The sequence below is a fragment of the Taurulus bubalis genome (assembly GCF_910589615.1).
Source record: "Taurulus bubalis genome assembly, chromosome: 3".
NCBI lineage: Eukaryota > Metazoa > Chordata > Actinopteri > Perciformes > Cottidae > Taurulus > Taurulus bubalis.
Window position 1 is genome coordinate 36,576,966 of NC_136591.1, and position 22,371 is coordinate 36,599,336.

The 22,371-nt window shown below is 41.3% G+C and overlaps 2 protein-coding genes across 2 annotated transcripts; both read left to right on the plus strand.

The window, feature by feature from the left end:
- Positions 1 to 4,692: 4,692 nt before the first annotated feature.
- On the plus strand, positions 4,693 to 8,743 carry LOC306733943 (E3 ubiquitin-protein ligase TRIM38-like). Its single transcript, XM_079215255.1, has 7 exons — positions 4,693 to 4,879; positions 5,733 to 6,304; positions 6,463 to 6,558; positions 7,074 to 7,307; positions 7,450 to 7,597; positions 7,679 to 7,705; positions 7,786 to 8,743. Exons 2-7 carry the CDS (start codon positions 5,735 to 5,737, stop codon positions 8,349 to 8,351), a joined length of 1,641 nt encoding a protein of 546 aa, XP_079071381.1. The 5' UTR covers positions 4,693 to 4,879; positions 5,733 to 5,734; the 3' UTR covers positions 8,352 to 8,743.
- Positions 8,744 to 15,446: 6,703 nt separating this feature from the next.
- Positions 15,447 to 16,910, plus strand: LOC306734464 (pyrin; the record flags this gene model as incomplete). The annotated part of the gene is made up of 4 exons (XM_079215821.1): positions 15,447 to 15,485; positions 15,667 to 15,796; positions 16,028 to 16,054; positions 16,365 to 16,910. 4 exons carry the CDS (start codon positions 15,447 to 15,449, stop codon positions 16,907 to 16,909), a joined length of 741 nt encoding a protein of 246 aa, XP_079071947.1. The 3' UTR covers position 16,910.
- Between the last annotated feature and the right edge of the window lie 5,461 nt (positions 16,911 to 22,371).

Below are 22,371 nucleotides of genomic sequence, written 5' to 3' on the forward strand. Positions count from 1 at the left end.
TTTAACAGTATCTCTGCAAAGTTTGACTTTGATTAAGTGAAGTCAAATATTTTTGGTAATTCATTTAGTGCAGATTTCATGAACCGTAGGTTTAGGTCGGCTGAAAGCAAAAATGCCCTAACTTTCTTCCTGGACCTTGGACGCCTCTGGTTCCACAACAGATGGGCTTTGCTCAAGCAGATGCATGTATTGTTTAATCGATAAGTCATATTTCAGTTTCTTGGCTGGAATAAAAATTCAATGTGGTTGATATCTTGCTGAGGCTTTGTCTGATAGTAGTTTGGGCGTAATTGACGGATTCCGTAGGTCGTAACCTTTTAGAAAGGTGCGCCAATCATGTGTGGCATCAAGCTAGGGATATGAACATGTCTATTTTTATAACTTAATATTTATGGTTGAATTGTTATAAACCTGTACAATGGACTTGTATGCTCTTGTAAGGCCAGGCTTTGCAGTTTTATTTTTCTATGTCACATCAGTGGTTTTGGTATTGATTCATGGGAGTACGAGGACTTGGAGAGTGAGGAAGAGCTGATGGAAAATTCTGCTCCCATTTTTGGAATGTAAGCCGTTATGTCAGCATCAAAAACATGAAGCAACAAACAATAGATTTAAAGCAATTGGAGACTTCTTATCAGCTGTTTTGGGAACCTGCCATCAAAGCCAAATTAATTAAGTATTGTGATTAAAATGTGGGCTAACATAAGTCTTGGTTTTCTGTACCGATTTAATAGAGGCCAATGGATTACACAATCCTCGCTGCATGCTGATGCCACACCAAAATCAGACCGGAGGTTGCATGCGTGTACGTGGACACCCACGCAAAGACCATGTCCGAGCCTCCGAAGTGCTGCATCTGTCTGGATGAGTTCATCAGCCCTGCTTCCCTGCCATGTGGACACTGCTTCTGCCTGTGTTGCATCGGCGAATACTGGAGGATCCACGGGGCCTGTCTCTGCCCACTCTGCAAGGCCTTTTTCCCCACGAGGCCGCAGCTCAAAACAGCCCAAACGCCTCATGCTGGTGCCCCGACCGAGGAGGCAGCTGTGCCTTTAAAAGCTGGAGAGGTTCCCTGTGATCTCTGCCCAACGAAGCATAGGGCAGTCAAGTCCTGCCTGGTGTGCCTGGCTTCCTACTGTGCCACTCATCTGGAGCCACATTACCAGAGAGAAGATCTTGGGCGCCATCTCCTGATCAGTGTGGTGAAGAACCTGGAGGACTCTGTGTGTAGACTGCATGGGAAGCAGTTAAACAAGTTCTGCAGGAGCGATCGAACGTGCATCTGTGCCATGTGTGCCCAGAACGAACACAGGAGCCATCAGATTATTTCTATCAACAGGGAAGCTACAAAGAAGAAGGTAAAGTCTAATAAAACCACTACACCAGTTAACAATATAGCTAAGTTAATGTTGGTAAACACTAGGAGCATTTGCATGTTGCTATTCAAATTTCATATTTTGTCTGCCCAAACATTGGACATTTGCAACTCATTTAAAGTTGCAGGGTGAAGAAATGTATCCGATTTACCATGTACCTTTTGAGGTACTCTAGCAAATCTGTCTTCTACAATATCACAATCGCATAGAACTAAGGTGCGCTCAATTATTTTTAATGGGAAATAAAGCAAAACGCCACATCTACTTTGCTTGGTTAAGGCAGCAATACTACTTGGTACACAAAATGTACACAGGACCCGACCAGCAGTCTCATGGGTAAAGCCCTATGTTTTTGTCCCCATCACCCACGCTAACCTCCTCCCTGCGCTGACTTCCACGGCCTCCTTTAAAGCCTATTTGTGATAGATCAAAAATTCTTGTATCGGCATATTGTGTTTGACTGCTATAGTATAAACAGACTTCCTATGACCGTATAAGTTGCAACTTTCAGAGAACGTCAGGGCTTGATTAGGAGGAACAAAAGAAAAAAGACATTGGCATGACTATTATATATAAAAGGTTCTAAGTTGATCACATATTTATACAAACATACCACAGTTATAATGACCACCATGATTTCACATAATCGTAAACACAAAGCATCTTTGAGAGGTCTGTTTTGAATTAAATTAAATGTATTGTGTACAGCCCAAAATCACAAATTACTTATTTGAGAAAGCACAAAAACTCAGGAAAAGGAGTGAAGTTAGTAATGCATTAGTGGTGCATGAGTTCATAGAAAGAAATAGAGAAAGGTGGGCGTCAGCAGGGCCGAGGCAGGACCAGCTCTAAACACAACCACGAGCCATGGAAACCTGAGAGGCGAGAAAGCACAGACTACGGGGAAGAAATAGAGTTAGTAATGTGCATTGATGGGAAATGAATTCATCCAGAAGGAGATAGAGGAGCTCAGTGCATCCTAAGATGCCCCCCAGCAGTCTAGGCCTAGGTGGGGTACTATGGTACCATGAGCTCTCTAGTGGGGTACTATGGCACCATGATCTCTCTACTGGGGTAATATGATACCATGAGCTCTCTAGTGGGGTTATATGGTACCATGAGCTCTCTAGTGGGGTAATATGGCACCATGATCTCTCTAGTGGGGTAATATGATACCATGAGCTCTCTAGTGGGGCTATATGGTACCATGAGCTCTCTAGTGGGGTAATATGATACCATGAGCTCTCTAGTGGGGTTATATGGTACCATGAGCTCTCTAGTGGGGTTATATGGCACCATGAACTCTCTAGTGGGGTAATATGGTACCATGAGCTCTCTAGTGGGGTTATATGGCACCATGAGCTCTCTAGTGGGGCTATATGGTACCATGAGCTCTCTAGTGGGGTAATATGATACCATGAGCTCTCTAGTGGGGTTATATGGTACCATGAGCTCTCTAGTGGGGTAATATGGCACCATGATCTCTCTAGTGGGGTAATATGATACCATGAGCTCTCTAGTGGGGCTATATGGTACCATGAGCTCTCTAGTGGGGTAATATGATACCATGAGCTCTCTAGTGGGGTTATATGGTACCATGAGCTCTCTAGTGGGGTTATATGGCACCATGAACTCTCTAGTGGGGTAATATGGTACCATGAGCTCTCTAGTGGGGTTATATGGCACCATGAGCTCTCTAGTGGGGCTATATGGTACCATGAGCTCTCTAGTGGGGTTATATGGCACCATGAGCTCTCTAGTGGGGTTATATGGCACCATGAGCTCTCTAGTGGGGTTATATGGTACCATGAGCTCTCTAGTGGGGTTATATGGTACTATAAACTCAAGGGAGTATGAGCCCAAATGGACATCAGTGATGGGGGTGTGTTCAGGATTGCATCATGTTTAGATATTGACGGATCAATACAACAATGCCATTGAACAGTGGCTTTACATTACACTGCACATTACACAGCTTGTTACCTGCCACAGAAGGTCTGCTGACGGAGTTGTTTTTGTGTTTCCCCCCACAGGTTAAACTAAAAAGGAAATTTATGAAACTTCAGCAAGCCATTCAAGAGCGACTGAGTAAAGTTGAGAAAATCAAGCTCTCCGTAGGCCTCAGTGGAAAAAATCAAGAAGAGGCAAGGGCACAAAACAAAGAGCTCATCGGACAACTGGAGGAAGAAATCTCAGAGCTGCAGAGCAGAAGCGCTGAGCTGAAACAGCTCTCAGAGACCGAAGATGACCTCCACTTCCTACAGGTCTGCATCATGATCAAAAGTCAACCGATCACAAATCATTCAATAAAAAGAAATCACATTTCATGTTTCAAAGAGCGATATCCGTGACCTTGAACACTGCACTTACTGTAGTCTCTCTCTTGTCTCTACAGACATTTACGGCGTCGTCTTAACAAGTGGACTGACACCTTCAAGCTATTTTTTGTGGGAGAATAATCCACAGCAGACATTGGTGGACGGTGTGTTTGCTTCAAAACAAATAGCTCACCATTTTGGGAAATACAGATGGACTTTCTGGTGGAGGTAATAGTTTGGGACATAAAATGGCAAATTGTCCTGTTTACATATCTTTTTTTGTACGGAATAAACAAACATGACTTTTGACCAGAGAAAAGCTCCGTTCCCAGTGTTTCCAGTATCTATGCTGAACTAAGCTAAACTAATTTGCTGCTGTTTTATATCTATTAAACTGATGTGTGAAGTTCTTCTCATCCAGCTCGCTGCCAGAAAGCAAATAATTACATTGTCCAAAATGAAACGTGAAACTTTTAGTTTAACATATTTATTTGAAAGCCCTGTTGAGCTGTTTAGCGCAGTGTTTTTCTTTTTTAAACAATTAAAATGATGATTTCTAAACAGTAAACCTCAGGAACTACAATAATTGCTTAAATCCATGATTAATCAAAACTATAACTCATTGAGAATATATTGTATGGATGTAACTTATGCCTGGATGGATGATGTGATTTATGTTAAAGGACAATGTGAGCTTACAGTATTTGTGTTTAAATGTATTTTGGTTTTATCCTCTTTTTTTTTTTTTTTTTTTTTATTTATAGAATGTCGAAACCCAAAACAATGTATTCATGCTGAACAATACAATGCATTTTAAGTAACCTTTTTGAATTTGATCCTTTTCAGTCTGCCAGTCAAACATTGAGCAATAGACAGAATTGTAAACACAGCAAAACCTTTTGGGAAGGCAATATGTGATGTGTGTGAACTTGCTCAACGTACAACACGCCCTGCAGCCTCCAAACAAATCATTGGGTTCCTCATTTGCATTTGGAAACGCCTCTTTGAGAACAGGAAATGACTACCAGAGCTTTTGAACAGAAATGAAACTTAACAGAGGAAGGCCGGCCGAGGAAGGACACGCGCACACACACACAGACACACACACACAGACACACACACACAGACACACACACCAGGTGGGAGTGGAGACAGAACGAGACACAGCATCTCAATAGCAGAAAGGTAACATCACACTCCACTCTCTTTTAAATGTTGAACTATTACTTTCAGGTTCTGTGTAACCTTTTGTTTTGATTGTACACTGTTAAAGTACCAGTAAAACACGATGTAATGCACTTCAAACTGTGCCTGTAGTGATTTCGACTGGGTTTTTATTTCCCTCATGCTTTGTTCATTGCTCAAGTCAGAACACCTTTGTACTTTCCTGCCAATGTGGACAGACACACACAGATACCCAAGAAGGAATTATCCAGTAGGTGTGTCAGTTGCATTATCTCCCTTTTGATCAGAGTGGAATTTTATTGATGTTTCCTTGTTGTTCAGAAATAAATGTGCTTTGTCATCTTGACTTTTGAAATCTGTCCATACAAAACCTAAATATGTAATGAGACCTAAATCTATAATTTATAATACCTGTAGAGCAAATGTGTGCTGTGCATCCAGTCTCATCTCATCAGAGACGAGGAATAGTTACAGCAGCAATGTCTCTGGAAGGTTAAATAATTCACAATTTTTTAAATGGAAGCATAATTTGGCCATTTTCTCACTTTTGTAGAGAACAGTCTTTCCAAAAGTTTCAGCAACTAGTTAAATACTGGAATGAAATAACAATCTTTTCAGACCTCTGCAACTATTATATTTCATTTTCTTAATAGATTGAAAAACAAACAATAAAACATATAAAGAAGTAAAACATTAAATAGTTACCAAGTATAAATAAGGGGGGAAGTAATGTACATTTGATAAAAGCAAAATGCCAAGCAAAAGAACATCTTTAAAAGGCTGGAATATAACAACATAATCTCATCCTGTTACATTTCCAAGTGAGTAACCTCATGCTGGTCTCTTTACGCAGACATGGCCGCCGCTCAAGCGTCACCCTGCGAGACCAACTCACTGGAGAAGCATCTCATCTGCCCCATCTGCATGGATCTATTTAGGAATCCGGTCACTACGGCTTGTGGCCACTCCTTTTGTAAGGATTGTCTGGACTGCAACTTTAAATACAATTTTGACACAAAGTGCCCCCTGTGCAAGGAGCATCTGAGGAAAACCCCAGAAGTTAGCATCGTTCTGAGAACCATTATCGAACAGATGAAATGCAGGAAAGATGATGAGTACACCGGGGCGCCCGGCGAAGTGGTCTGCGACATTTGCACCGAGCGAAAGCTGAAGGCCAAGAAGTCCTGTCTCGTGTGTCTTGCCTCATATTGTTCGACGCACCTGGAGAACCATTCCACAACGCCAAGGCTGAAGGGCCACAAGGTGGTGGAACCTGTGGAGAACTTGGACGAAAGGGCCTGTCTAACGCATGGACGGCCCTTGGAGCTGTACAGCAGGCAGACGGAGACGTGCATCTGTGTGCTTTGCATTCGAGAAGGCCAGGAGGAGATCGTTTCTATTGAAGACGAATGGGACAAGAAGAAGGTGAATTAACACATGCAAGGCCTTATACGTTTCTGATTCAAATCTTGCCAGTATTGTGTAGTTACTTAATTATTGGACAAATTGATATGTGGCAAAAACACCAAAATAAGGTACACATGATGAGACGAGTTTGGATTTTTCTTATTTGTTTACAACAGGCCAAGCTTGAAAACACAAAGACAGAGTTAAACGAGAAAATTCTGAAGAGAAAAACACGGATGGATGAGACCGAATCATCTCTAAAAAGCTGCGAGGTAAGCTGCAACACATACATTACTGAGCCTGGGTTAACCTGTATTGCAAACAACTGTCAAAACTGGCCAGGCAAGTCGGCAAACAGTGTGACGTTTAAATGGAACAACTAATTAATACTTTAAGAATGTGTCACACAAACATAGCCTGTATATAAGAAATGGACGTAATCACCATGACCTTCACCCGTTTTTAAGTCGTGAGTCCGGCATTTTGGCCGTCGCCATCTTAGCTGCTTCTTCTTGCTGTAAAAGATCTTTTTAGGCAACCAAAATATTACACATATCTTTCATGAACTGAAAACACGGACAAGAACTAGACCGGACAACGCATGCCCTGATTTATCGTAATTTTTCCCTCTAGATGGTCTGTAATTTAGATTTAGATTAAAACAAATTGTGACTGGTGTAGTGTTGTCTGCAAGTGTTGTCAAAATCAAAGAGCAATTTATAAAACAGAAAAAGGAGGTTTTACATCAATGCTCGCCCTAACCCTATAACTCTAAACGCATTTTCAGGACCAGATGGACACTGAGTGGTGGGACATTGACAATGTGTTCACAGCTGTTGCTGGCATTGTGGAGGAAGCCGAAGCGGCAGCTCTGAAGCCGCTGAAGGAGAGGAGAGAAGTTATCAAGGAAGAGGCAAACACCATCAAAAAGGAGTTGAAAGCTGAGATCACCAGTCTTGAGAAAACCATTTCTAAGCTGGACAACATATCTTTGCTCGAGGATCACATCCTTTTCCTCAAGGTAAGAGAAACATGTATATGTTGAACAGAAGAAGAAAGGCGGTGTCAAGAGTCCAGCTACTTGTGGCTTGTACCGTATGGTTAGATCTTCCTGTCTACAGTCCATTGGTTGATCTCTTTCGTTCTCCTTCTCCTTTTCTCAGAGTTACCCAGCTCTTTCAGATCTGGACAACGTCAAGGACTCCACAGGGGTAGAGCTTGACACGTCACTGTCTTTTGGCACCATGAGAAACACCACAACAACCATGTTGGAGCAGATTCAACAGAAACTTGAGAAGCTGACCTCCACCGGTAGGAATTAAATCACGGTGGTCAATGTTTAACGCTTCAATGTTGCCTTATTGTTCTAAGTTCTATTTCTTCACTTCACAGAACTTCAGAGAGTTCCAAAGTTCCGAGGTACATGATTATATTTCTTCTCTCAAAAAGTTGACTTTTGTGTTGAGATCTTGTATTGATCCTAAACGTGTAATCAACAGTGGACGTGAAGCTGGACCCGACCACCGCTCACCGGCGTCTTGTTCTGTCCGACGACGAGAAGGAAGTGAAAGATAAAGGCGAGGACCGAGAAGTAGACGATGCTCCGGAGAGGTTTGATCTGTTCGCGAGCATCCTGGGGGTCAACAGGTTGACCTCTGGGAAGGCCTTCTGGGAGGTGGAGGTCAGCAACAAGGCCGGGTGGGACCTGGGGGTGACGAGAAGCGACGCCAACCGCAAGGGGAGACTCTCGCTGAACCCAGAAAACGGTTACTGGGCCATCGTGCATTATGAGGAGGAAGAGTACGCGGCCCTGGCGGCGCCACCAGTTCGCCTTTCCCTGAAAAAGAAACCTGAGACAGTCGGGGTGTTTGTGGACTTCGAGAAAGGCCTCGTGTCCTTCTACGATATGACGGCTGAGTCTCACATCTACTCGTTCACGAAGGGTTCGTTCGGCGACGACCTCCTCCCATATTTCAGCCCACATGTGAAACAGGATGAGAAAAACGCTGATCCTTTGATTATTTCTGGAGGGAAACATTGCAAGGAGGACATAGACCAGTCATGAAGACTGTTTGGGCTTAGCAGTCAAAAAACGGTTTATTATTAGGGTGAATTAGTGCCTTTGTGGCAAGATAATCAAGTTATGGAGAATTTGTTGAAGATTACTTCTTTAATAAAAGTTCTGGGTGGAACTAAAGACCAAGGTTGCGTACAAAGTTCCATGTAATCATGCTGTTCATTACACTTAAATAAATATAAGTATACATTTCCTGTTATTTCCTGTTATAACTTTCCTGTTGCGGTTTCTGTGAAAGACAAACGAAAGAGAAGCTGTGTTTTTTGGTCCTTTTTTACGAGAGAGAGCAAACCAATATCGTAGCACAAAACAAAGTAACAATATTATTACAATATACCCTGCGTCCTGATTTATACTGCAGGTTAAAGTGTTGACCTGAATTACACCAACAGCTGTTATTACATGTCTAGAATGGAGGTTTTAAATGTCTACTTTCTATAGTTATAAAGACAAATCAAAAAAAGAAAAATAGAAATTAAAATCTTAATCTCATGCTGTCATCTTGGACCAGCAACGCCATAATAGCTGATAAACATCCAGTGGTGAAATGCATTCATGGGTTCATACTTATATATTTCTTATTTCTTATTATTCATTCATGGGTTGATTATTTGAGATGTATTCACCAACAATGTGTGTAAAATCGAGAGATACATGGACTCTTGGATTGTTGGTATACTTATTATGAAGATGGGCATATGTGTGTGTGTGTGTGTGTGTGTGTGTGTGTGTGTGTGTGTGTGTGTGTGTGTGTGTGTACAATGTAGCCAGATTATGTACAATGTGTGCTGTAATTAACTTGTTTTAATCTAAAAAACTAAATAAAAATGTAGTCAAATTTCCTTCTTCCTTCCTTATTGAATTGAACTGAATTGAATGTATGTTGTATTGCACAAAATCACAAACAAATTTACAATCTGTACTAATACGACCTCCTCTGTCCAAGGACCTTCACACTAGAACAGGAAAAACTCCCCGGATGGACAGAAGTTATATAATAATATACTGTATATATATATATTTAATAATAATATAAAATCTGATAATACTTTATTAGTCCCACAGTGGGGAAATTGCAGGATTACAGCAGCAGTGCACACAAGAGACACATAGTAAATAACAAATCAAGTAATATAAATAAACAGTAAAACAGTAATACAAACAAAGAAGAATACAATAGAAATATTAAATATACAGACGGAAGATGGTATGAAAATGATTTAAATGTATTATATATTGCACCAGATGAACGTAATTAAAGTGATGAAAGGGTTAAAGTGTTATATCATTAATAGATGGCATGTGTACAGAATGAACATCATAACAGAATTACAACACATTCATTATTCTATCCAACATCCTACAGAGCTGTATTGCGCAACAATGTGGATGAAAAGAGGGCAGATTTTGTTTCCTTTTTTTGAAGAAACAAAACTGAGAGCAGATTTCTTTTTTAAACCAACTGAAACTGAGCGTGGAGGACATTGTGTAAATGGCTGCTACGCAACACAAAATTTATTTAATAAAGTATATATTCATTCATTCATTCATACTTTACACATTTAGACACTTCATACAAAATATATATACATAATTAAAGATAACCTGTTTTAGATTACAATGCATCATCAATCATAATCCAGTGATACAATATGATACAAAATCTGAATACTTCCACCATTGAAAGTTGAATTAACATGTTTTTATATGATAACTTTGAACGATGATCTCAACACAACAGTCAGATCAGTGTTGCTCAATAACACGACAATCTGTGTTGTAATAAATGGCGCGTGGGACAATTAAAGAAAATCCTTAGTGTTGTTTTGGCTGAAACGAAAGTGAAACCGTTCAGGATGAACCGAGGAACGTAGAGTGAGAGAGAGAGAGAGAGAGAGAGAGAGAGAGAGTAAGAGAAAGAGGGAGAGAGAGAGAGAGAGAGAGAAAGAGAGAGAGAAAGAGAGTGAGAGTCGGGTCACTCAGAGCCCGAGGAGCGTCGTGTCAAGAGAGCGCGAGGTAAGCTGCTGCTGATTGATCCCTGAACCATGATGCAGTAACATATACCACCATTTTTTAAACACAATCATATGCTCTGTGACGACGCTGCTGTGTGACAAAAATGTTACTTAAAAAAAGGAAACACTGTTAAAAATGTGCATACCTGTTTAGGAAAGGGATTTGACTTTTAAGTTGTGTTTTGTTATTAGGCCAGTTTATTTTATTATACAAACATAAATGTACAGCTCCCCATGCTGCATAACACAATATGACTGCTGTGCACAGAGCATGTAACCGGTAATACACACACACAAACCGCAGGTTTCAGGGCGTGTACACACACACACACACACACACACACACACACACACACACACACACACACACACACACACACACACATTTAACACAGTTGTTTAATAATAGGCTGTTGTTTAGAGTGGGAAGTAAATAGTTTCATCTGATGAAAGTTATATTCAGACTAATGTTATGCATTGCCAAACTTTGTGCAAATTTATAACACAGATATTGTTTTGTTTTTTTAAGAATTAGAAGAGAGGAAAGAGTACTATTATTACTACTATTATATTAAAAGATTATTACTGTCATCATTATTATTATTTACTACTAGTATTATTATGTTATCTATATCATTTCATGTTCGTATTCTATGCTGTATTATATTATCTATTAATATTCCATTCAAACGGGTATACACACTCATATGTTGCTTATAGCACCATGCTTTATTAAATTCATTATACTAATCTATAAAAAAAATAATCCCAGATGTACTGTGATCGGTGCCACGTTGGTTTAGCAGGAAGTAGGTGATACTGCACAACTACTCTAGAGGACCACTAGAGGGCGACTAATCACTGTCTGAATTAAACATCCTACAGGTCGCAGACAGCTCATCGCTGACATTGTAAGAAAGAAAACAACTTGGTCGGACATTCAGTAGATCTAACACATAAAGGTACTTAGCACCTCATTAACCTTTGTTTTGTACTTCTGCAGACACACTCAACACGTCAGACATGAGCCACCAGGTGTGCCACTGCGGTTGGTCCAAGACTACGACATACCAAGGCCTGAGGATTCACCAGGGGAAGAAGGGATGCACACCGAAGGGAATGAGTATCCCCGAGAGTGAACAATTCAGATTTAGCAGTTACATTCCTCAACAAATCTACCAGGGACCTCCCATAAAAATTGAAGAGCCTTCGATGAATATCTTCACCCATCCTTTCAATTTTGGTGAGTGGTCTCTAGCCATGCACTGTCTTTATCACTGGCGTCTCCAATTCACCAAATGTTGGAAATAATAGAAGTGACAGAAACAGTTAAAGGCCCTCTCCCAAACCGCTGAATGGTCGTCTTTTTGTGGCTTCGAAAACAGCATTAACTTTAAATATTCTTCTTCTTATTTTCAGTGAGTCAACAGAACACCTGGGGAAACACCTGGGAAGACAGTGACCTGTTGACCTGGACCACTCCAGTCAGGACTGAGGTATATTCAAGCAAACATATCATTGCTATATGTGCTGAACATGTCACTTCAAAATTGGCCAATCAATTTTGGACAAAACGTGTTGTTGTCCAGAATACAAAAATCATACTGGATGATAAAAAAAAGGTATAGAATTAGTGCAAGATCGTGTAACAACAATGACATTCGACCAATGTAAATCAGAAACACACTGTGCAATCTTCTTCCTCTCTCTGACAGAATGTTCCCGTGTATCCAAAACTCACCACTCTTCCAGCAACAGAAGATGCAGTAATAGAGACCATCAAATCATGTATGCATTATAATGATAGTTTAGTCAGAGCTGGAATGTAACACAACGCAGCTGTGTTCAACAGTGACCCATGCTCTTCTCCTACAGTGATGGGAACTCATAACTTGGACAGAACTCACAGAGCGCTTGATTTCTCCAGCGGTGCACAGGTACAACGTCTTTCTGTGAAAACAAGTCAAAGTGTCAAGTCAAATTTTGAGCGATCTGGAAAAGTTCGGCAAAGCTTCGTTGAGCAAAACCTGTCAAATATCATCTTCTGCTTTTCTCTGACAGATGCCACTGAGGCCGGTGTCACAGATCTTCAGCACCCAAACCAATCCTGCAGCCGCGCTGGTCACAGTGGAGGAGGCAAACAAATCAGGTATGCTCCAGTACTGTAATTCATTCAGAACAGGAACAATGCAGAGATGATTCAAAGCAGCTTTGTTTGACGGCGACGAACTGGTTTCTCAACAGTGTTTCAGACTCCACCGCTCCACAGCACAGTGCACCAAACCACCGGCAACGCTCGTAGAGCGCTTGATTTCTCCACCGCTGCACAGCAGGTACAGAAGATTCTCAACTGGATTCTCAAAATCCAGCTTCATCATGTGAATCATCTTCCAACAACCATAGCACAGGAAACAGTCAAACCAAAAGAGAGAGAGAGAAGGAGACAGAGAGGGAGAAAGAGAGGGAGGCTCAGAAACTACAAAGGGTACTGTACTTGATAATACAGTGTATTACAAACATTCACGGTTACCAGATGTTGCATCCTAATGCCGTGTTCACACCAAACGCGGCACGAATTATTCGCGAGAGTAGATTGCATGCAAAGTCAATGCACACGATAGGTTGCGAAGACGCAAATTTTCCGCCGGGCGGCGCGGTGCGAATTTTTGCGAGTTGAAATTTCACAACTCTGGCGAAAAAATCACGTGACTCAGAGTTGCGTCAGCCAATCAGCGTTGAGAATCAGCGTTGAGAAGCTCCGCCCGTCACCACCGTTGTCTTGCCGTTGCTGAATCAAACTGTTGCTGCTCCGCCTAAACCAGCGCTGGTAGCGGCCGTCATTCAGACGCTGTTGTGGGACTACGGATAATATTATGAACCCAGACACCATGGAGTTTGATGTTCCGACGTATGTGGAGTTTACACAATAAGTATAAAGCAGAACTGGTGGTTATTTCCTTGGTGGATGAAGGAAACGGTATCTGTTTTACGAAGATAAGCCAGACGCAGTTCCTGAAGGAGTTGGTGAAATTCACCGAGCTGTGTGCGGCTACAGATGGTGTTATGAACCCAAACACGAGGGCGTTTGATGTTCCGACATATTTGAGACTTCCACAACAAGTATAACGCAGAAGTAATGGTTATTTATTCCACGGTCGATAGCAGAAATGATACCTCTTTTCACGGAGACAAGCCACGCCCCCTTTGACGCGGAGCAAATATTCACACCGCATCACCGAGCGCTTGATTTCTCCAGCGGTGCACAGGTACAACGTCTTTCTGTGAAAACAGGTCAAAGTGTCGGAGACATTTTGAACGATCTGGAAAAGTTAGCAAAGCTTCGTTGAGCAAAATCGATCAAATATCGTCTTTCGCTTTTCTCCGACAGCCGTCGCTGTGGCCGGTGTCACAGATCTTCAGCACCCAAACCAATCCTGCAGCCGCGCTGGTCACAGTGGAGGAGGCAAACAAATCAGGTATGCTCCAGTACTGTAATTCATTCAGAACAGGAACAATGCAGAGATGATTCAAAGCAGCTTTGTTTGACGGTGATGAACTGGTTTCTCAACAGTGTTTCAGACTCCACCGCTCCACAGCACAGTGCACCAAACCACCGGCAACGCTCGTAGAGCGCTTGATTTCTCCACCGCTGCACAGCAGGTACAGAAGATTCTCAACTTGTTTAAAAGAGAAAAGCCAGCTTCATCCTGTGAATCACTTCTTAAGTACATGTACATTTGTATACAACCTAATATTTACCCGTTGGATATCATTCTTTGTACAAATGCATGCAGTTAAAATGTAATTTGGTCTTTCATCCTGTAGGTGGGGCAACAGGTCTGGCATCTTCCAACAACCACAGCACAGGAAACAGTCAAACCAAAAGAGAGAGAGAAGGAGACAGAGAGGGAGAAAGAGAAAGAGAGGGAGGCGCAGAAACTACAAAGGGTACTATACTTTTAATATTACAGTGTATTGTTTTTAGCAAAAACTAGCTTATGGGCTCAAGGGCTACAATGTAAGTTGGGTCACTTTGCACCAATAGGAAATGTAATGTAATTGTAATGTAAATGTAATTTGGGGCGGGCATTTATGGTCCCCAGAGGATGAATCCTACTGACTTTGGTGATCATCTGACTTTCTATGGCCCCACTATGAAGTCTCAATTGTCACTTACCCAGTGACATTTCCCCAAATCTACTCGATAGAGTGGTGCAAAGCTTTGGACAAACATTCACGGTTACCAGATGTTGCATCCTCAGTGCCTTTTGTGATCTACTGATTTTTAAGTGTTAATTGGAAAATGTTAGCATGCAAACACGCTAAGCTAGCAAGTTGATTATACGTGCTACAAGTCAGCTGGTTAGCTTTGTTGCCATTAGCGTGTCTGTAGACTCTTAAACTTAGTTAATTAGGTGACGTCATGAAACCTACGTGTATAACCAATGCTTTAGTTTATTAAACTCTATTGGGTATTTTATACTTTTTAACACCTCTAATTTAGCCTTTCAGCATTTATTAGATTGAAGTTTTATCAGTTTAATTCAGCAATGCTGCCACTGTACTTGTACCTGGAAGCTGTCACTAAAATGCATGAACACTAATATAAGTATTATTTGTTTCATTCAAGGCGAGGCAAGACAGGGTGAGGGCTGAGTTACAGCAGACAATTCAGACGAGAGAACAAAAGAAGTCTGAAGTCAGATCATCTGTAAAAGCCTGCAAGGTGAGCTGTGGCTGATTTTTAGCTTTTAGCTTTTTGGTCATTAACGTTTCTTTAACATCCTCACTACCCGTTACTCTTTTCAGGTCGCCTTGGATGCTGAATGGCTGCAGATCAACAGCGTGTTCTCAGAGGTGATGAAGGTCGTCGAGGGCGCCCGGCAAAAAGCCCTCCAACCTGTGGAGGAGAGGTCGGTCAGGGATACGTCACACTAAGACCACAGTTAGGGGCCATCAATGAATAAAATGCTTAATGTTACTGTATGTTACTTTTAGGAGAAAGAGAGTGACAAGAGAAGCACAAGATCTGGTCCAGAAGCTGCAAAAGGAAATTGACAAATTAAAAATGGCCATTGACGAGTTGGACAAAAATCCAGGCCTACAGGTAAGAAGACATCCAAGCTTTTGACCATTTTAACATTTGAGTAATCATGTTTTTTTCTCTGCTACATCTGACAATATCCACATCTAGAGGAAGCGAAGCCAATATTCACGGTTTTGTGCTCATCGATTCTGTGTATTTTTACACTTTTATTCCTCAATTATTCTCATCTTTTCTTACACAGGTTTTACCTCAAATGTGTGACTGGAAAAACATTACTGTTGACACGTCATTCTCCTTCGGTACACTGAGAACTACAACATCAATCATGATGGAAGAAATCCAGCAGGAACTGGAAAAACTCTCATCTGTTGGTGAGTACCGTAAACGTCGGATTACGAGCCGCTACTACCTTGGGTCAGTGTCCCCGTTAGCTCCCCGCTTTAGCCAGCTGGGGCTCCTACTAGCGCTACGTTACTTCCCCGCTAACTTCCGCTAGCTCCCCGAAAAGCTAGCTCCTCCGACTTTTACGGTACCCCTCAAGTTGACCAAGGTATGCATTTAATTAGTAGTCACTTGTTTTGATATACTTTCTCTTTCCACAGAACTCAAGAGGATTCCCACATTTGCAGGTGTGTGACTCAGAACATTTAAAGAAAATCTGACTGTTTAAATAGGAAAACACAGTGGTAAGGGAACGAAACAGCTGGTTTCAACCTTGACAGGTATTCTTAAGGGTAAAAAATGAAGAGGCAACACCTGAGCCTGGAGCTCTTTTATACATTCATTCAAGGTGTATCCTAATTGGCTTATTAGGTAGTTAAGAGGTTGCTCTCTTATATTTGCTTTCTTTACGGAGTATTATCCATTTAATTCGTTGACTAATGTAAATTAAAATGAAGTGCATCATGATACCATTTCCATTATTCTGCTCAACTCCAGTGGACGTAAAGCTGGATCCAACCACCGCACACCCATGTCTCGTTCTATCCCCCGACGGGAAGTTGGTGCAAGATGGGGGAAAGCACCAGAAGGTTCCCGATGCTCCACAGAGGTTTGACATGTTCGGCAGCATCCTGGGGGTCAACAGGTTGACCTCTGGGAAGTCCTACTGGGAGGTGGAGGTCAGCAACAAGGCGGGGTGGGACCTGGGTGTAGCAAGCCGCGACGCGAACCGCAAGGGGAGACTCTCGCTGAACCCGGATAACGGCTACTGGGTCACCGTACATTACGAAGATGAAAAGTACGCGGCCCTGACGGAGCCACGCGTCAGCCTCTCTCTGACAGAGAAACCTCAGAAGGTCGGAGTTTTTGTGGACTACGAGGAAGGTCTCGTGTCCTTCTACGATGTGGAGGCTAAGTCTCACATCTACTCGTTTACTGAGTGCTCGTTCAGTGGTGGGATTTCCCCATATTTTAGTCCACATCTCAAACAAAACGAGAACTCTCATCCTCTGATTATCTCTGCTGTAGTAGTGAATGTATGAAGAGCATGCGTTACCAATGCACTGCTAGTTCTAATGCAGCAGGAGATTGGGTGTAACGTAAAACAAATTTGGGTTTTCTGGCCTGATTGTCTGAGGTGTTTGGGGATTGATTACCTGTCTAAGTTTAGACTTTTCTTCTTCTTTTTAATTAATGGAGATAGAGTTGTTTTTATCATTTAGTTTCATATGCTATATATTTTTTTAACTGAATAGGTTTCTGGCATTTATATAAAAAATAAATAATTCTTGGAGTTTCTTGGACCGTGCCCGTCCGTACGTGACTTGTCCGTCACATTTATTTTTTCATATACTTTCTCCATTGTGACTTTTTTGCTCTTCAGGGTCACAAAGAAATTAAAAAAATATAAAAGATCTTCGACTTTGTATTTGTTGATGTAAACCTATTTCCCTTCAGCTTCAGAAGCATTTTTTCCCCTTTGCTTTGCATTTCAATTCCAGATCATATTATTATCATCATTGTGGTCCAAAATTGTCTGTAGAAATAAAATGATGTTACACAGACATGGCTGCGTTTTGTCTTTCTTTATTCAAGCAAAGAATATTCAGCAGAGTTAAGGATTTCAGCTGAAAGGCCGATGCTCCTTCATGCACAGGTGAGAGCAGAGTGAACCTGCAGTAAAATAACAATTAATACTAAGAGTGGTGTGATATCTCAGCCATCGCTGACAAGTGTGATACTTTCTGAGTGTGCAGGATGTGAGAAAACTGCATGTGGAACCGTGAGTGTGAGATCACCATCGCCAACAACGTCACGTGATGTAACCACAGCTTTCTCTGAAAAATAGGCGACAGGTCTTTGTTTACCCCATGATTATGTGTCAAAAAACAGATGTCCTGTAGCTGTCTTTTTGGCCAACAAACTGAGTAAAAGGTAGAACAGGTTTTGGTAGTCTCAAGAGTAGGAGCAGACTGAAGAAAGCCTGTATAGTCTGAGATTTTTTTTCTTTCTCGGATGTGGATCATGGAAGAGAGATCTCCAGTATGACTTCATGCCTAAGAAACCCATCAGCTGTTTCTTGGTGATTAGTTTGGGTACAGATTGTATGGCTTGTATGCTTTATATTTGTAAGACAAATTGAAATGTGGAGATGCTAGCCTTGTGTCCATTGTTAGCAAGGCTTCTAAGCAAAACAGTGGTGTCAGATTTGCTTCCTAGACTACAGATCATAAGGTCATCCACGTGTTGGAACAAAACACAGCCACTGGGTTGATGTAGATTTAGTCTAAAAAACACCTGGAGACTCCGAGTAGGCCTTTGGGACAAAACAAAACAAACAAACCCATACTTGCTGTCTTTGTGCACTGGGACCAAGAAAAATGCATGAGCCAAGTCACGTCCTGGCATCAGGTGGAATTGATGACGTGACCAACCATAGCGCCACTGTGGTTGATTTTCTTCACTGGATGAATGGCCGTGCTGACAGGAGAGTCATTGCGGGGAATAATGACTCCAGCCTAAAACAACAGGTCTAATTCAGTCAATCGAATATGCCACCCTTCATCAGGTCGACGTCATATTTATGACGCGCTCATAGTTCAGACCTTTGACAGCTCAGCCATGTCTACAGGTGAATGCTTAACCATGGTGTTTGTAATGTGTGTAGATTGCATGAGCACTACATTTCTGTTAACTATAGACTGGTGGATGTCAATACTGTTTTGTACACAGCACCCCTTTTGCTGTGTAGCGTTCTGGGATCCCCTTCTACGGGACTGAAATTGGTCAGCTGCAGGACTGATTGAATATGGTGAGGGGAAATATCAATGGGGATCACTAGATGCTGCCAAAGACCATTCATAGACTGAATGTGTCAGTGTGAGTACTGTATTTTGTATTTTTTAGTTCATAGACTGGCAGGGGCTCCCTCGCCGTCAGACCTGTTTTCCATCGGGTGAGTGTGGTGGTTTCGTCGGTGGGTGCCGGCAAAGAGCCAAGCAGGGTGGCGGGGAGGACAGCAGGGAGTTTGGCTGCTGCTGCTGCTGCTGAGAGGACCCTGTTTTACAGCGAGATCACTCGTGAAGGGGGAGTTGGGAATATTTCACGTGAATTTTGTACCATATGTCTCTGCAACTGCTGCTAAATTTATAATCGGAAAAATCCACAAATTAGCCGCACAGATATTTAAGCCGCATAGGTCGAAGTTGAGGGGAAAAGTAGCGGCTTATAACTTGAATTTGACGGTGCATTGTATTCTTTGTTATAACATTTCTTGAGATGGATATAATAACATGTGTCATCCATGAAAGGGAATATTTTCTCTAAATTACATGAAGGTGGTGAGATACATTGAGTGATAGCAGTTTCATATTAAATCATTTCTATTGGGATTACTGAGACAACCTAGACAGAAACTGGACACAGTTTTGTTTCTTGAGTCTTGAATTGACACATAACCTCAAGTTTAATAGGTTGCTTGTCTATAATAAATGTATATATTTTCCATCATTAGTTCATTTGCAGTTTATATTTTCTTTTACTATATATTTATTGCTACAAACATCACCAAGCCAAATTCCTTGTAAGTGTAACGTACTCAGCAATAAACCATTTCTGATGCATACTATAATCCTCTCATTGTAAAACTTTTTCCCAAATGTATATCAATACCTTCCCCGTAACTGGGAGTTTAGTTTTTTTCCAGGAGTTTGAAGAGATGAAAAAGAGCTTAAAAAGGACACTAGAAATGGCTTAGTTTGGGTTCTTTATTGTTCAAACTAAAAAGAGAAGACAACAAAATTGTCAATTGGTGGTTTAAGGCAGTGATTTTCAACCACTGGGCCGTGGCACACCAGTGTGCCGTGAGAGATAGTCAGGTGTGCCGTGGGAAAATGTTTAATTTTACTTAACTCGTGTTGTCTCAAAATGACCCATCAACACATATACATATACACTCGTACACGGGTCATTTTGACCCCAAGACAACACAAGGGTTTTAATCGGCCCCAAAAAATATTATTTAGTTTCCGCAAATCATTTTCCATCGTTGACCGTCTGAGCCTGCAATATTGTCGCTGGCCTAGTAATTAAATACTCTTCCATGCCAGTAGGTAGCGCAATAATTATCTACCATATATGCTGTATTATGCTAAAATGTGGCATTTTGTAACTTTTTTAGTTGTTGGTGTGCCGCGGGATTTTTTTTATTGTAGAAAATGTGCCGCGGCTCAAAAAAGGTTGAAAAACACTGGTTTAAGGAAGGAACCCAAATGCAGATGCACAGGTTCTAAAGTAAATTTATTTAACAAAAACACAGGCTTCCAAAAACACTGGATCAAGCACAAGAACAGGAATCAAAACTGGGATAAAAAAAACTGGCACGGGAACGAACAGGGAACCCACCAACTAACACGCAGAAACAAACAGTATTATCCGACAAGGGGACAGGAGACAAACAGGGTTTAAATACAAGAGGAAGGTGATTGGACACATCAGGAAACAATCAGGGACCAGGGCAGACAATCAACAGACAATCACGGACAATCACAGGGGCAGGAAGTGCAGGGAACACAGAGGACACACAAGACAAGGACTTCAAAATAAAACAGGAAACAAGACAAACCTACATAATGACAGAAATACATTGTTTGATTAGTTAGGATTTTGGCATCGTTGTTATTATACAATTGTAGTTTTTATCATCATTCCATCGTCATTCAGCATTGTGTTTGTGTGTGTTACATAACACATTTGTCTTATGTCACAAATGGGTTAATTTAGGCGACTTCACTTACGTATTTGTCACTGAAATGACCTAACAAGAGATCCTTTACTAAACCTAACCAAGTAGTTTTGTCGTCTAAACCTAAGTGACGACAAGGGATACCTAGTGTGTTCAAAAGTGACACCAAGAGGTCTTCTCCAAACATCCGTATGTCAAATTTGGCACAGCTGTAAATTAGTTTTGGCCATACAATAGGAATCAGATTGAGACGTCTTGCTCAAATCTGGCCACCTCTATTCAGTCTTGTGCTGCTACTTGAGGTCATCCTTCTTTGGCACAGTATTTATTTTTAGTGGCTTGCGGAAGACAATAAAGTCCAATTATTTTAATTTTATTACCTCCATGTGAAAGTTCTTGTCGAACAAAACATAACATTATTAGAAAGTGACAATGAGATTGACACAGTCCACACAAAGAAGGAGACATCAGCCGTGTAAACACTAGCAATCTAAAAACTTACATCTTAGAAAATAAATCTTCCATACAAAGCAGAGGATCTTTTTGTCTACAAAAAAAAACCTACAACCACAATATACAGTTCATCAATTCTCACATTTGACTGACCAGAAAACCACTAAAAGTCATATGGATATCGGATCCCCAAACATGAGTATTTGCAGGCAGGAGCACATACACCTGGTCTCCTTGCTGCAGCTGCAGGAACGCTGCGTTTCCTCCATTATCAGTTACGTCACAGTCTGACTTGTGAAAGTCAGACTGTGACGTAACTGATAATTTGCGGCCAACATGTTTCAAGTAATAAGCCACAACTAACGCTCTTTAACAGGGGGAAACACCACGACATAACAGTACAGCTCAGCCACTTCACAACCAGAAGAAACTCCGTCGCAGGAAGAGACAAACCCTTTTTCTCAGTAACTTTTGAAAAATCTAAGCGAAAAAACGCTGAAAAATGTACATTTACAGACACCTGTCTTAACGACAGATCAAGGATCAGCTAAGTTTTCCAACACATCCGCTGTCTATAAAATCAATTTAGATCAAATGAGTTAATACAACACATTGGAATTGATACACATAACTTGAAAGTCTACCATAAATTGATCAAACTCCAGATGACTGAGTCATTATGGCTGTATGTATGTTAGTGTATCACTTAAGTAATTACAACTTTCAATGCCATTTAAGTTGGGTTAGCTGGTAGGTTTTACAGTGTACTATACACAAACAACTGTATTCATTATTCAATTTAAGTTTACCTTTGTTCCTCAGTTCAATAATCTGGGTCTCACTCTCCGTCAGCCTGGTCTCACTCTCCTTCAGCCTGGTCTCACTCTCCTTCAGCCTGGTCTCACTCTCTGTCAGCTTGGTCTCACTCTCCGTCAGCCTGGTCTCACTCTCCGTCAGCCTGGTTTCCATGTCATGGCACCAAACTCTTGCAGGATAACACACATGTCTGGATTGCATGATTGTATTTCAATTTCTTTTTCCATGACAATAGTATCATTAATATTCTGGGCCATAATCAAGCCGCAGAAAAGCAAAACAAAATATAAAATGGTGAAATTCATGTTGAATTGAATCCAAGTTGATGCAAGATCACTCAGTAACCTCAACTCTGACTGATGTGATCCCTCTGGCTGCTTTTATGTTGTTTCATGATGACCTGTTCATTCTTGACATCCCATTCCAAAGGTGTCTTTCTTGTCATATTGTTGAGATCAATGTATGAGCAATGAGGAAATAGTAATACATTGA

Bases quoted from the DNA above. Each gene is read 5' to 3' on its own strand.
- LOC306733943 (XM_079215255.1), top strand. From the start codon at position 5,735: ATGGCCGCCGCTCAAGCGTCACCCTGCGAGACCAACTCACTGGAGAAG. The intron at 6,305-6,462 runs GTGAATTAACAC...TGTTTACAACAG, and splicing joins ACGAATGGGACAAGAAGAAG to GCCAAGCTTGAAAACACAAA. The intron at 7,308-7,449 runs GTAAGAGAAACA...TCCTTTTCTCAG, and splicing joins ATCACATCCTTTTCCTCAAG to AGTTACCCAGCTCTTTCAGA.